This window comes from Xyrauchen texanus, chromosome 42 (assembly GCF_025860055.1).
Source record: "Xyrauchen texanus isolate HMW12.3.18 chromosome 42, RBS_HiC_50CHRs, whole genome shotgun sequence".
Taxonomy (NCBI): Eukaryota; Metazoa; Chordata; class Actinopteri; order Cypriniformes; family Catostomidae; genus Xyrauchen; species Xyrauchen texanus.
In genome coordinates, this window is record NC_068317.1 from 28,883,649 (window position 1) to 28,899,408 (window position 15,760).

At 38.2% G+C, this 15,760-nt stretch overlaps 1 protein-coding gene across 2 annotated transcripts in view; it reads right to left on the reverse strand.

Moving 5' to 3' along the window:
• The window catches only part of agap3 (ArfGAP with GTPase domain, ankyrin repeat and PH domain 3), a 199,711-nt gene that overhangs the window by 79,297 nt on the left and 104,654 nt on the right, over positions 1-15,760 (reverse strand). For both annotated transcript variants that reach the window (XM_052114451.1, XM_052114450.1), the window contains exons 4-8: positions 10,744-10,829; positions 7,488-7,629; positions 5,429-5,563; positions 3,994-4,121; positions 3,290-3,445 (exon numbers count right to left, since the gene is read on the reverse strand). In XM_052114451.1, coding sequence (XP_051970411.1) covers positions 3,290-3,445; positions 3,994-4,121; positions 5,429-5,563; positions 7,488-7,629; positions 10,744-10,829 — 647 coding nt within the window. The remainder of the gene's footprint in view (positions 1-3,289; positions 3,446-3,993; positions 4,122-5,428; positions 5,564-7,487; positions 7,630-10,743; positions 10,830-15,760) is intronic.

A 15,760-nucleotide genomic window follows, 5' to 3' on the forward strand; every position in this document is an offset into this window, starting at 1 on the left:
AGTTTTGGTGGTCAGCATATCGGTCAACACAAGCAAAAGCTATGTCACCCGTACGGATTCACATCTTTTGGTTGAGGGATCCGATGCTATGCCGACTTATGCAGCATCGAGACCTAGACTAGCGTGACGTTTCAGTATGACATGGTTAACAAAGATGGAGTCTTGTTAATAAAGGCGAAACAGAGACGTACGGTATACGAAGTTAACTAAGTGCCATTTGTTGCATTTAGCATGAAGTGTGACTATCTACAAACTGTCACCCAACTATGATCAATTTGTCTCAGACACAACTTAAAATAAGGACAACCAAAATAACAAATCAAGAAATAAACAAAAATGAAAAACAGTATCTTGGCAAATCTCCTCCATGTGTTCACGATTACCGCAAAAGACAGAGTAGTTCTGTCAGAGTTCGTCCGAGTCCGTTAGGAGTTAAAAAGCATCATGTGGTGTTTTTTTTATTACATTTTTGAATGGGGGGTGGGGGACGGCCCGTAGTCGATGGCTATCGTCCAGGATTGTTCAGTTCAGGCCAAACATTTAGCGATTAAATGACTGATCATGATTCAGTTCAAGGTTTTCACGTAACGAAAGTTTCTGTCCAACCACTGTCCATATAAGAACGCAACCATGGCTGCCATGGGGGTGCAATTGTCCAAGAAAGCCATAGTGATACCTACGATGCAATGGGGGGGCAATTGGGGTAGATAAGTGCCACCAACCGTCAAAGGGCTCGTCTAACTGAGCAGAAGCTGGAAAGCCCTTTTAGTTGATGATAGGTTGGAAACAGAAGAACAAATCTGGAAATATCGACAAAAACATTTCAACACTTTGGTCACGGGGTGTGGATAGAAGGTTGTAGAGTAAAAAAAAAGATCCAAAAATTGACCATAGACCCCAAAAATTAGAATACATGTAGATAAGAAGAGGTGATGGTAGATATGATTGTAAGTATGTTAAATGATAATAGGCTTTTTACGGGGTATGATGTGTTGAGAAATAAAACATAAACCCTTTTCTGTCTTCCTGTGCTTTCATATAATGAAAAAATTAACAGATGCCACATCAGACCAATGACAAAGATATCTGAATGGTCGTTTTAATATCATGGAAGCACTGTGCTTGGGTTTCCTGTCCTCTGCTGACATCTAGTGGCAAAGACACACACTTATGAAATGAAATAAATGAGGGCACTGGCGAGTGTTATGAATTATGGGGTGAAAGGCAAAATTTCTCAATCGGCAAACTGTTCTTTTTATATTATTCAGTCATTACATGAGCAATGTCTTTAGTCTTTTTTTTTTAAATCATGTTCTTTTTATTTTATTAACAAAATATGGGTTAGTTCATCCAAAAATAACAATTCTATCATCATTAACTCCCTCTCATGTCATGTCATTCCAAACCTGAATGACTTACTTTCCAGCAGAGAAGACAAAAGGAGTTGTTTAGCAGAATGTCCAAGCTACTCTTTTCCATACAATGAAAGTGAATGGTGACTTTGTATCTTTTCATTGTATGTAGTAGATAAGCTTAAAATGAGCTTTGGAATGGAAAGAGGGTGAGTATATGATGATAGAATTGGTCATTTTTTGGTGAGAGATCCCTTTAATTTATGGCTTTATTTAAAACTTTAAGTACATTGAGTTATTTTCATTATATAAAAAAATTATATTAGGTGGTGGTTAAAATAAACCACATTTTATGACCAATCCAAGTTGAATTTTGACAACATTTTGACACTTTCAATCCATTTTAGATAAATTTATAGGCAACTGACATTTGAATTTGAAACTTGTCTCTTTAAATATTTAAATTTTGGTTTTGAAGAGCTATATGGTGTAGTCTATGGTAACCGAGTTTAGAGTTACTCTTTCACTATGATGAAAGGAGTGCATGATTATAAGGCCACTCTTGACTTGGAACAAAAAGAGAATTTCATACTATAAGCTATTATGGCGACCAGCTAGCGTGACAAAACAAAAGCTTTCCTCATTTTACGCATGCTATAACTGAGAATTTTCCTTGGAGAGGCTAAAATGATCCAATTGCAAATGAGATGACAGGTTAGACATGTTGTTGACAGGGGAATTAATGAATGATCCAGGCATCATCGGTCATCACATCTTTCCAGCTGTTCCGAGATGTTCCGAGCATCGTGGAGAGTCTCCTTGGCCCTGCCCCTTTTCTTCAGACTCCTCCCTCTGTCCCTCCCTCCCCTCCAATTCTCCCCGCCCACCCGTAAGTCTGGTTGCCGGCTCCTCAGAAGGTCATGAGTTGAAACTCCCGTTCGCTCTGCCACTCGGGCACCCAGACGGGGTAGGTGGCGTGCCTCGGCTCCGTTACGCGCACTGGCAGAGCATCGTGTCTCGCGTGGACATGGTTAGACACTACCTAGCAGGGAGGGAGGAAGAGAAAGGACAGGGCAAGCTAGCACAAGAGCTGCCACTGCTGCAGCCAATCACCTTGTGGGATCCTTCTGATTGGAGGAGAGGGGGAGGGGGGGGGGGGATGGGGAAAAATTGGATTGGTTATGGGAGTGAACTGATTGAAGGAGATTGGCTGACTGTACAAAGGTGGATCTTGATTGATTAGACTGGAAATGGCGGTGTTGCTAGTACACTGTGTGTGGCTCTGCCTCTCTGTGTCCGGAAAGTCACGCTAGGTGAATGTCTGTTAAAGAAGAAAAGGGGGTGGGGCTTGCTTGGGAATTTTGCTGATTGACACAGTGAAATTACGAAGGGAGAGGGGAAGATATCAGCGAGGTCTTTTCGTAAATAACTATTGTGGAGGGCAGGAAGGTTATTAAAATCCAGAGATATAAAAAAAAAAAAAAGCTAATTTCTCTCAACGTAAAGCTTTGAAATTTACAGTATATTGTAAAAGAAGTTGAAACAAATCAAAAAGCTAAAATAATTATATGTAAATCGAAGCAGTTTCTTATTCTTAACATCCATCATTGTTTTATTTCTTGCTTCCCTGCATTTACTGAAATATTTAGCTATAAAAAGCATGTGTTCATGCGCTTCTGTGGTAGCAGAGGCAGGAGGGATTTGGTTACACTTAGCACCATACCTCCATCTTGTGGTAAGAGATGGTATTACACACTCTGGCTTTGCCCTCCACTGCCCTGAGGGGGTGATGGCGAAGGTACCTAAGGGCAGATCCACTCACTGCAGACCTAGCAGGCTTCTCTCTAGCTCATTGGCCATCGTCTGCAGTCAGGGGAAGTCGAGCACTCTCAGTAGTGGGAATGCGGGGTGCTCTGCATTAGCTGCCTCATACTTACTGTGAAGATGTTGGAGCGCCGTTTGGACTGTTTGCGGATGGGCGTGGGAGTGTTGGAGGCAGCCACTGTCTCGATGCGCATCTCTCTCTGGCTTATGCTGGGGGTGGAGGGAACGGAGGAGGAGTAGTCGCTGAAAGCACCTCCTCCATTAGCAGCCTGAAAGAGAGGAGGAATGGTAGGTAGGTAGGTGGATAGATAGATAGATAGATAGATAGATAGATAGATAGATAGATAGATAGATAGATAGATAGATAGATAGATAGATAGATAGATAGAAGAAAATAATTGGAAAAAAGCAAATTGATAAGCGAAACAGGAGAAGAGAACAAGAGAGATGCAGTGAACACAATATTATTAGCATTATAATAAACTGGAAGTTGACAAGCAATACATTTTCTACATTCTCATTTAATCCAGTAAAGACAGAAGTACAAAGTACAGAGATCAAAACTTGAGGCCAAGACTCTGTATTAAATCACAGGTTAAAGTTACAGGATTTGTCTAATGATACAAAGGTGAGCTATACTGTGATACCAGTCATTGGGCACTTAACTTCTTACCCTGATATTTAAGAGTTACATTGAACATATCTACTAAAACAAGGCTCTCTGAGATTTACTTTGCAGTTTACTTACTTGCAGCTTCAGTAAATGGTTTAGCTGTGTGAGGCTGACCTCAGATTAGCAGAAATGCCCCAAACTCACCTGATTAAGGTGAACAGAGGGAATGGATGCGGCCGGGACAGATGAGTGGCTGGGAGAGTTGGGAAGAGATTTACATGGGCCAATCGAAAGCTGCTGTTTTTTCCTCAGCGCCACCACTTTCTGAGCAACTGCAATCGAAAAATTACACATTGCAAGTCGTTCTTAGGCTATTGATTGCTATGGATATTATTCAGGGTCCAAAATGTACTTTTTGCCACACTTGCCAAGAGAGAATTGATTGAAATGTTTTTATAATAATAATAATAATAATTGAGAAATAATAAAAAAAATATATATATTACTAAAATTGCCATATATTTTGCATTATATATTCTGCAGACAGACAGACAGACAGACAGACAGTTTTTTCAGCAATGCTCTAACTGTGATTTTAATGATGCAGACACGTTTTATTGTACAACTGTGTGTTTTTCTTAGAGGAAATGCAGATTTACTGGAATAAACTGGAAGCTTTGGAGAGCAGCGTCTGCAGTCATTAAAAAAGTGACTCAATATTTTACACGTTACTTTCAAAGTAGTCGACAAAGAGAATGCAAAAGCAAAAGAGACATGAAAAAGATACCTTTAATCCTACAGACAAGCGAAAAACAAGCACGAGCTTTAAAATTTTGGTTCAGACAGTAGATGATGCTTAAGTCTGTCTGCATTTTCCAAGAGCCGATCTCGCTCCATCTCTAGACAACAAACGCACATCTGTCTTTTAATTATTTCAAATGGAGTCCGAGGTGGCTATTACGAGCAGCAGAAAACAGTAACCCTTGACACCCCGGCAGTAAACGCAGGACTGAGAGAAATCCATCCAGGAAACTGCAACACTGCTGCGTAATATAGCTGCTCAAATTATCGCAGTCCATGCAACAGCAGGAGGCAGTCTAGAAAGGATTTATAGAGCAGCTATATTTGATTACAATGCTGTTGCTTGATGAATAGTTATGTAATATGTATTTCTAGGTGCGGTAAAAGTACTCTACTTCTAGCAGGCGGCTATAGGGACACAAAAGGGATGTGTGGGCAGATTTCTGTAGTTTATTCGGCAGTACATTCAGGCACACGGTGGCAGTGGGCGGAAGAGAGCTGTATTAGTGAACTCAGAGTACCACTAATATTCAAACTGGTTTCTGAGATGGTACGTAAACGCTTTAACCACTACTGCCATAAAAAAAATCTTTGATATCCAAAACATTAAGAATTTATAACAAATTATAATGCTGTTTAGGTAGAAAACCCACTTGGTTTTGGACCAGCGCTTGTGTTACCAGGAACGCTTAGCAGTAACAAGAAATCTTGAAGACAATCTCTGCTTTTAACCCTAAAGGTCTTGATAGAACTGCAAACCAGGATGTTAAACTCAAACCTGTTTATGGGCTTTAAGTGGTATTGAAAAGACACTTGTTATCACATCAGGACATCTCACCATCTTGAAAGACTCTCTCCACGTTAAGGCCATAGGTGGAGCAAGTCTCGTAATACGTTGAGCGTTTCAGGTCATTGGACAGTTTGCGAGCTCGAGCGTCATCTATCACTCTGGGGTTGGCAGCACTGATGGCATCTAACAAGGGAGACAACAGCGAGACATGAGATGTCATAAGACACATAGGATTGCTGTAATCTATATATGGGATAATGTACAGTCAGCCGGTTGATATCACAAAATAAACCCAGACAGTGTGATCAGGACCCAGTCGCGATGAATCACCCTAAAGGGGCTTATTTTGCGATAACAACTGGCTGACTGTACATTATCCTGCTTAATATATGGGTACTAACCAAATACACAAATGCATGAACAGAAAATATTGATTTGCATTGAAATTATGATATAATTATTTGAGAAGAAATAAAATCGCTGAAAAGCTGAAATCCACCTCCGGTTTGCATCAGAGTTCTGTTGGTGTTTACATTGTACTATCTGACTCCTCATTATTCAGCCTATTACAAGACTACTTGCCAAATAAATAAACATACATGAAACATTGATTTGAAAATATTAGATTAGATTACTTGTAGAGATCACTCAGTGATCAGAGAAGCAGCAATCATGGCTCGCAATACCCGGATGAGTGGTCTGACACGTAAATGTGCGGTTGTTTCTGAGAAACATCAGACCGCTAGATGGCGCCACTGACCAATGAGAATAGAGTACTCCAGAGAGCAGTGTAATAAAGTGTTACATACAATGCATTGTTAAAGGAACAGATAAACCAGAATGATTCATTTTACATGACTGTTGTCTGATCATCTAATAATTAGACAGAGATCTGGAGAGGCCTTCAAGCCACAGAGTCTCCCAACAACTGTGGAATTTGGTTGAGGATCAGTGATGATCTGGGGTTGCTTCAGCAAGGCTGAAATCAGGCAGATTCGTCTTTGTGAAGAACACATGAATCAAGTCACGTACAAGGTTATCCTGGAAGAAAACTTGCTTCCTTCTGTTCTGACAATGTTCCCCAACTCTGAGGATTGTTTTTTCTAGCAGGACAATGCTCCATGCCACACAGTCAGGTCAATCAAGGTGTGGATGGAGGACCACCGGATCAAGACCCTGTCATGCCAGCCCAATCTCCAGACCTGAACCCCATTGGAATGTGATCAAGAGGAAGATGGATGGCCATAAGCCATCTAACAAAGACAAGCTGCTTGAATTTTTGCACCAGGAGTGGCATAAAGTCCCCCAACAGCAATGTGAAAGACTGGTAGAGAGCATGCCAAGACACATGAAAGCTGTTTTTGAAAATCAGGGTTATTTCACCAAATATTGATTTCTGAACCTATATACACATATATAAAACATATATATATACATATATACATACATATATATACATATATATACATTATATATATATATATATACATATATATATATATATATATATATATATATATATATATATATATATATATATATATATATATATATATATTCCCCCTCTAATTATAACAATCAGCATAAATTAAAGGCAGTACAACAAATACAACCACTATATAGTCATATACTGTACTTACAATTGTACTTTACAAGTTTTCTTTACAATTTAAATAATATTTAACATTGCAGTACGCTACTGAGAAATGGTGAGAAATGTATTTAAATGGCAAGAAATAGGCCTCATTTGCAAAATACACATATTCCTCTTTTGATTTTGAGGTTGACATTTTTTGTCATGACATTCACCCAAAAGCTTACAATTGCTAATTATTTCTCACTCATTTCTCTGTATGTAATTTCTATAATGAGTAATGCATCTGAACGGTCTGAACGGTCCCTTTGTCTTAAGGCTTCATGCAGATGAGACTTCTTTGTCAGCTGCTTTGGTAAAACATGATGAAAGCATCATTTCTGTCACCATTAGCCTATGACTAAGTGCAAAATCTTATGCCGGATTTAATGAAAACAAGTGCACATCAAATTTTGTCTTTCCCGTGAGGTATTATAGAAGATTAACTGAGACACTGATGGTCTGATGACTCACCCTGTGTCCCCACGAGCACCATTGGTACTTCTGCTGTGTTCCTGTAGCTGGAGAGACGCAGGAAGTAGTTATAAACCGTCTGGAAGCTGATCTCATCCTCCAAGCTGAAGACGAACACCACGGCGTCCACCCAGGCAGCAAACTGAAAAGCAGCAAACAAAAAAACATAAACAAAATGGGCAAGTTTAAATAATCTACTTTCAAAACAGCTTGCTGCTTTTGTACCATTTATATTTTTTTCTTCCTTGAAACCCACTAACATTGTGAATCAAGAAGTCGTAATATAGGAAACGTCCACAATAATCCGGTTTTGTTTGAAAACTCGGTTTTGGGATTTGTAATGACAATGTTTTCCAAAGTATGCGGTAATAGTGAGTTTTTTCGAAAAAGTCATATAAAGGTCCGTTTCTGGTGGAGGAAAATGCTGTGAGAGGCGTAAACTCAGTACAATCGAAAATATTGTGTGGATATGGCCTAACTGTAGGCTATGCAAAGCAATGCTTTAATAAAGTATATGTGGTCACAGGTGTGCATTTATCAACATTTTATGGCTTTGGCTTCAGAAAAAATAAAAAACTAAGGTCATATCCAAACACTAATACTTTTCTGTTTGAAAACTCATTGATTTTCTTCATTTATGCCCCTCATCCACATTAGAACGGCATTTTTCGCCAGAGAAAATGGAGACTTTCAAAAATCTATTACAGCATACGTTAGAAAACATAAGTATGCAGAACTAGAGAGCATTTTCAAAATCCTCAGTTTTTGAAGAAAAATGCCATTCTAGTGTGGATGAGAGGCGTAAACGTAGGAAAATCTTTGCTTTCAAGCTTAACTTTATTAGCGTGGACATGGCTTTTTATATGCAGTATTTTTTTAAGCCAACGCCATCAATTGGTGTTAAATGCACACCAGTGACCACATATTCAATATTAATGCTTTGCAGCCATAAACACATGGCAGCCTGTGGTTAGGTCATGTCCATACCAATACTGTTTGTTTGAAAACGCTTAATTGTTACGATTTTGCCTCTCTTCAACACTGGAATGGCGTTTTCCTCCATGGGACAGCTGTGGCTCAGGTGGTAGAGCGGGTCAGCTGCCCACACGACTCCACATGCCAAATGTCCTTGGGCAAGACACTGAACCCCAAGTTCCTCGAAATGGCAGGCTAGCACCTTGCATGGCAGCTCTGCCGCCATTGGTGTATGAGTGTGAATGTGTGTGAATGGGTGAATGGGACACAGTGTAAAGCGCTTTGGTAACCTCTAAGGTTAAAAAAGGCGCTATTTAAGTGCAGACCATTTACCATCGAAAATGCTCTCTAATATTTAGATTACATTACAGTTTTCAAACAGAAACATATTACTGTGGATTTGGCCTTTGGGTAATGAACTATATTACTTATTGCTATATTATGAAAGAACGGTTTATTGTGATGCAACTTGATTATTATTATTATTAATGAACGTAACCTTTTATTGAACATTGTGTCTTTTATCCTACTGCCATTGCTGCTGTTATAAAAAAGCAATAAGCCTCTCAAAGCCACGTGTTGCAGTGTTTTTAACCTTGGTTAAGGGGGTTTAAGCATTCCACTTTTACGTAAGAACATTCCTAACCCTTGCTAAGATCACTGTATAACATGGCTTCACTTGAATTCATTATATCACATTACTAAATGCTAATTAAATTCCCCTTAAATTATTGAAGAAATCGTTAAATTACTTGCGGAGTAGATGTGCCATCTGATTTGCTACAGTAGCTCCATTTGCAGTGTAGTTAGGTATGTGCCAGTAATTTTAAGCAATTTTCTGTTTATTGCTGAAGCCCACCTTGTTTTTCTCATTTTCGTCTTGCGTAGCTGCAGGAGAATATTTCTAATCATGGATGAATTTCATGACCAGTAACTTAAATTGTTTCAGTGCCCTGAGATGCGCACTCATTGACGTCTGCATGAAATCTTAAGGGCTGTATTACAAATTCTTTGAGGTCATTTGCATTCTAATCAATTACACATTACCATAAAACCAGCAAAACGGAACACACTAACTGAGAATAATTATCACGGCTATTCCACAAGGAGCAACACTGACAGGAAAGTTTCACTCGAAATCCCCATTCCCACAACACAGGAAGCGAGTACTCATCCCCGCTTTGCACAGCTGAGAACTGCCATGAGAACTATCACACTATAATTACACTGAGCCGCAGCAAAACGTGAAAATATGGCCACCCAGAAATGGGCCCCACAGGGCAAGTACAGCCGTTCATAAAGACAAGGCATTCTGCCATCGACTGTGTCGAATTGGGATTGGGTGACAAATTTACGGAATATTTTAGCAGCTAATTGGACAAATCTTTGCATTTCGAACTTGCGAAAAATCTCACTTTGTCAGATATCATCAATTACTACAGCGGCACGCAAGCATGCAGCGCAGGTGCAGCAAACTGAGAAAGATAATTATATTTCTACATAAACTACAGTTGCATGTCCTTCTGTGTTACGGATTATCTTCTTATTGAATATGTTTGAATATTAACTAGTTACCGTAATTCAATTACTTTTAGTAATAAAGTAGTGTAACTCATTACATTTTAAATTATTTTAATCAGATTACAGCTACTGACTGAGTTAAGATGATTACTTTTAAAGGAATATTTCGGGTTCAATACAAGTTAAGCTCAATCGACAGCATTTGGGACATAATTCTGATTACAACAAAACATTTTTTGAATCGTCCATCCTTTTCTGTATGTTTCAGAAATCGGTAAAGCAATCTGATTACATATTAGAGAACTACTTAGTCATTTGTAGTGGATTAATTTTTTTTTGTAACTTCCCCAACACTTTAAGTAAGCAATTAGAAGGTTGCATCTCAAGAACAAATTAATAAATAAATAAAAACATACTAGCTCTTTAGCACTTTCAGCATTGGTTTAGACATTGACAGAGCAATGGTACTGATTTGGGGCAGGATTAACTAAACTTTAGTCATCTTCAATCATTACTTTTGCAATTCGGTGTTGGCTGGAGAAAGCCTCTTTATAAATGTTTAAACACCAAGTCAACCTGAACTGACCCCATTTATTTTCTTAACACATGTTCCTTATTAATTTTAGCCAATGTGATTTCGATCACAACAGTGATTGGTTGATTTCAAATGCATTTAACCAATCAATGGCATGGTAGCGATTCTCGTTCAGGCAAAATACTTTTCAGGAAATATGTAATTCCTGTTGGCCTGGTTTCTTACCTGCAATTCTGGCGGGCCGCCTTCATCTCTGATCAGCAAGAGATAACTCTGTCCGTCCACCACAATCTCCTTTTTAAACCGCCCTCCTGCATGAATGCAGAAAAACATTAATTATACCATTTTACAACATCTCTGTCTCCGCAGATCATTTTATTGTCAGTGTACTGTCAGTGGCCTGTGCGTGACAGTTGCATTAAGATTAAGAGACTAAAGCTACACCCCTGAGGAACCCCCTCCAGCCCTGTCAATTTGAAAAAGATGCATTTATATTTTTCAACTTGCGTATGCCTTCTGGCAGTTGTGAAGTTAGGAAGAAGTGTGGATGGCTGGGAATGAGTTGGTGAGTAAATCTATGTGCATGTCTCCTGCATCGATATACAGCATTTAGAAACAAAGGAATCTCTGTTATCACTCAGAAGACCATGTATTCAACTAGAGCTTGGCGACATATCTAATACTGACAATATCTTTGCAATGATTTTGCTGCCAATATACTTAAGCAAACATAGTGAAAATAAATGTGCTTTTTACTCTGCCGTTAATTTTGCTGTATTTGTTTTGCAATACTTCCAGGTAACGCGACTTGCTAATAGGAAAGTGTTAAGACAGACATGTTTTTATATTTTATCTGATTTAAAGTTCAGATGCAAAAACGACTTTAAAGTTGGTAAGTAGGATTCATTTCTGTGAATTGGTTCAAAACTCTGATCCAAGCCATTTTCATGTATTATTTTTTCTAATAAATATACAGTTGACAAATATTGGTTGAAAGCGGTTCCTATAATTAAAAACTAAAAACACCCTTTTATGCATTAAATATTGGAAATAAGTACTGATATATATATATATATATATATATATATATATATATATATATATATATATATATATATTTAGGGCTGTCAATCATTACATGATGTCCCAATTAATTAATCGCATATACAAATATTTTCTGAGAAAGCCCCTCATATAAAAATAATTCAACAGATAATGATGAAATAATTATACATAGTTATCTTTAAATATTAAAAAATGATATATATATATATATATACTAAAATGCTTTAAACTTATGATTATTGATCATAAGTCAATCATTGGCATACAGTTCACAGCAATCCATTACACAAGGGAATTTGTCAATCAGTTTGAGATTTATTATGAGGGCTTGTTTAAGGACACGTCAATTTACACCTGCATCAGACATGCTTGTGTAGCGTCTCGGGTGTGTTGCGTCATAGACATAAAATGTTTAGGTCACTGTTTCAAGTTTAATACTTAGAACACATCTTGAGAGTTCGAATTTGCGCTCCATCAAGTGTTTTGAACGCAAGAACGTAATGCATGTTTGTGTTGTGGATGGTTGTTTTTTTCACTGTACTGCACATTGCTCACACAGCTGAAGTTTCTTTTACTGCCCTCTGGAGTAAACAGATGGTACTACAAGCTTGCATTTCTCAGGAATCTTCCTTATTACAATCAGGTGGCATTGCGATTGTGTTAATTTTTTTGAATGTGTTATTTTTAATAAAATTAAATCGCACTGAATTAACATGTTAAATCATCAGCCCTAATATATATCGAACAATGAGACGTTAACATGCACATTGCACACATTTACACAGATTATGCTTAATAAACCATCAATGGGTGTGGTCATGTAAACGCAATAAACAGCATTCCTTTAGGAAAGGTCATAACCTGCGTAAGAATAAACCAATCGCCGCAGGTAGATTTTTGCCCATTACGACGATTTCGTGTGGCATGTAAACACCTTAACCGCCGCTCTTACGGGCTCACCCAATGTGCGCATGTGTTGAGCACATGCTTCTATACACGGTTTGACATCAAAAGCAGAGAATAACGCATTTATTTCAAATGTCAAGTAAACGCAGATTTCTAGCCATGTCAGATTCTTTAAATAAGCTGTTTTTAAAGAGTAATCAGCGTATTGACAAACATTGAATATCAGCCAACAAATTAGGCAAGCCTTTTCTGAAATCTGAGCTGTTCCGATGCTGCAGGATGAGGATCTGAGACTTTCATTTTTCCCTCCTCAACAGATGTGCTTTTTCTGTTCCTCGCAGCCGCTAGCACTGAAAGCTGATGGAACTTTGACACCGCTGAGATTTCTCTAAATGAAACTGCGTTTTTATTCATCAGGACATTTTGGGGCTTTGTGGAGCCTTCTCTGTGATTAAAATGTGCTTTTTCTTCTGGTAACCTTTTCAGGGGGACAACCACGACGGGTGGGATCCTCGAAGAAAAGGATGGGCTAAAACGGCAAGTCAGTGTGTTGAATACATGAATAGCCTGGGGAGGAAAGGGGCGATTTGGTTGAACCTGAGAGCGTGAGCAAATTTCAATGAGCAGTGATTGGTCCGACATTGTACTGAAATTAAGTAACATTTCTGTGACGTTCGTTATCAGAATGAAAATATGAAATTGTATAATTACAGCAGGAAATATCGACATGGATTAAACGAAATGTCCTACAAGAGAGTGAATATTGTTCATGAGGGCGCTATTATTTGTCTACAATTCCTGAAATTCTTTACATTAAGAAAAACTCAAGTTATGTTTAAAATAGCACACTATCATACTACTACTAGTACTACTACTTCTACAGTATGTAGTATGCATACTGTGCACAGCATGCACCTGATCAATATGCATAAAATACCTGCATCGGATAACAGGTAGAACATTTGCCAAAATGTGCAGGTATCATAATTCAGTATAGGCATAGATAAAATCACGTTCAGTTGATAACAAATGGTCAATGCTAATGCCGTTAAATAATCAAAAACACAATATAATGGGGGGAAAAACTGCCATGGCTTGCAAAGCTTTAACAGCGTTGCGGTCAAAGATCTTCTTCAGGCACTACAATAATTTCTCAAAAAATTCTTCCAGTTGCAAAGGTGGTATATCACTGATACCATCGTGATTTACCCGAGACGTTTTTTAACCAATGATGCTGGTGATGCGCTCAAAAGAACCAGAGAAGGTTAACGGCAGTGAACATCCCCCTGCCGGTGTGAACTTAAAATGTTTTACTCTAAAGCTTCACGTCAAACCATTTTTATTGACCTCTTGGACTGTTTGATTCACAAAAGAGCCCCGATGAAAGCAAAAACATGTGATGACAGTAAGTTCCTCACTTTCTGAGACACTATTGTGTTTGCCAAATCAAACTTTTACGATGTGAATTCACTTCTTCCATAAGAAAAGAAAATAGTTACTGTTCCACATAGACGTTAAAGGCGTTTAATAGTGAGTCTGGTACCTTCCTTATATGGCGTTTTCATGGCCGTGGATTAAGATCATTGTGCATTAACATGCATACGCCCCCAATTTACAAATGTTTGGAATTCACAACATATATTTAACATATCTGGGGTATATGCAGCCATTGTGAATCTGGAGGAAAGTTTTCAGGATGGTCCATTTTACATGTTAATTGCTCCGAATTTACTCAAATATTTACTAAAGTTTCATGAATGAGGCCCATTGTTTATTACACAACTCTCTGGAATACTTGATTCTGATTGGTCAAACACACCATCCAGTGGTTAAAGCAAATCAAATAATTTTATCTCAAAACAATACATCTATTTAGTTATTTGGCAAGTTGTGATAAGCGGGATAATGATCAGTCAAATGGTCATTTCGCAATATAAACACCTTACAGAACTCAAATCTGAGGTTGAGTTCAGTGTCTCTCGGAGACTCCGTGGCCTCTTTCTTCTCACATAATAACTTAATTTCAACTCAAATCATCATTTCATGTCCTTTTAATTGTTTATTTATAATGAGAATATGTACAGTCAGCCAGTCATTATCACAAAACAACTGGCAAAATAAATATAATGCCCTTATGCATACTGTTTTACTTAGGGCCTACTATTTAACAGTAGGCAGTTGCATATGAAGTAAGTAGTAAATATGCCATTCGGAACATCACCTTCAATACTTTTTAACCTGATCAACCTCAGGTCTATTTTAACTCTACGTCCTGCAGGGAAAATCCATTAGGGAGCTTTGTCATTTCCGAACGCCTCCTGGGAGATGTTTTATTGGTTAAATAGTATGAATCAATGCTTGAAAAATTCCAAAAATCACAACACTCTAAGATGATCCTTCATGTAGTAAAAACATATCTTTTGTTATGTCTCTAAGTAACACTGTGCATGACCGAAAGCTTCAAAGGATCGTGTCACATGGCAAATCCTTACTTTCATGTTCAGTGACCCCTGGAGTCAATTGGAATTAAGAGCATGTAAGTAGGCTAATGCCTCAGAATGGTGAAGGATGTAAATAGCAGCTCTGCATGAATAGAACGGAGCATAACATGACCTTATCTGGTTTTAAAGGGATATTTCACCCATAAATTTAAATTCTCACATCATTTACTCACCCTCATACTATCCCAGATGTGACTTTCTCTCTTCTGCTGAACACAAACAAAGGCTTTTAGAAGAATATCTCAGCTCTGTAGGTCCTCACAATGCAAGTGAATGGTGATCAGACATTTGTAGCTCCAAAAATCACATCAAGGAACCACAAAAGTAATCCATATGACTCTAGTGGTTAAACTGATCAATATTAAAGTCCTTATTACTCTAAATCTCCAGTTTCACTTTTACATCTGAAAGTCACATGTGGTCCCTGTTAAGTTTCACATTCACATCTGAGTTTTTGTTCTGCAGAAGTAAGAAAGTCAAACACATCTTGGATGGCATGAGTGTGAATAAATGATGAGAGAATTAAAATTTCTGGGTGAACTATCCCTTTAAAAATAGATTTTCTGAGGAAAATGTGAACGGTATTTGGCTTTTGCAAAAGTCCTCACCATGAGGGTGTACTCTGTGGTTGCTATGTGGTTACTAGTGTGTTCTGGATGGTTGTTTACTGGCCAAGAGCCTACCTCCATCACTATGATGTTCTGGTCCCCATGACAGGGCTCCTTCCTTCAATGGAAGTCTAAAGGAATATTTCACTGTTTTATTGACAA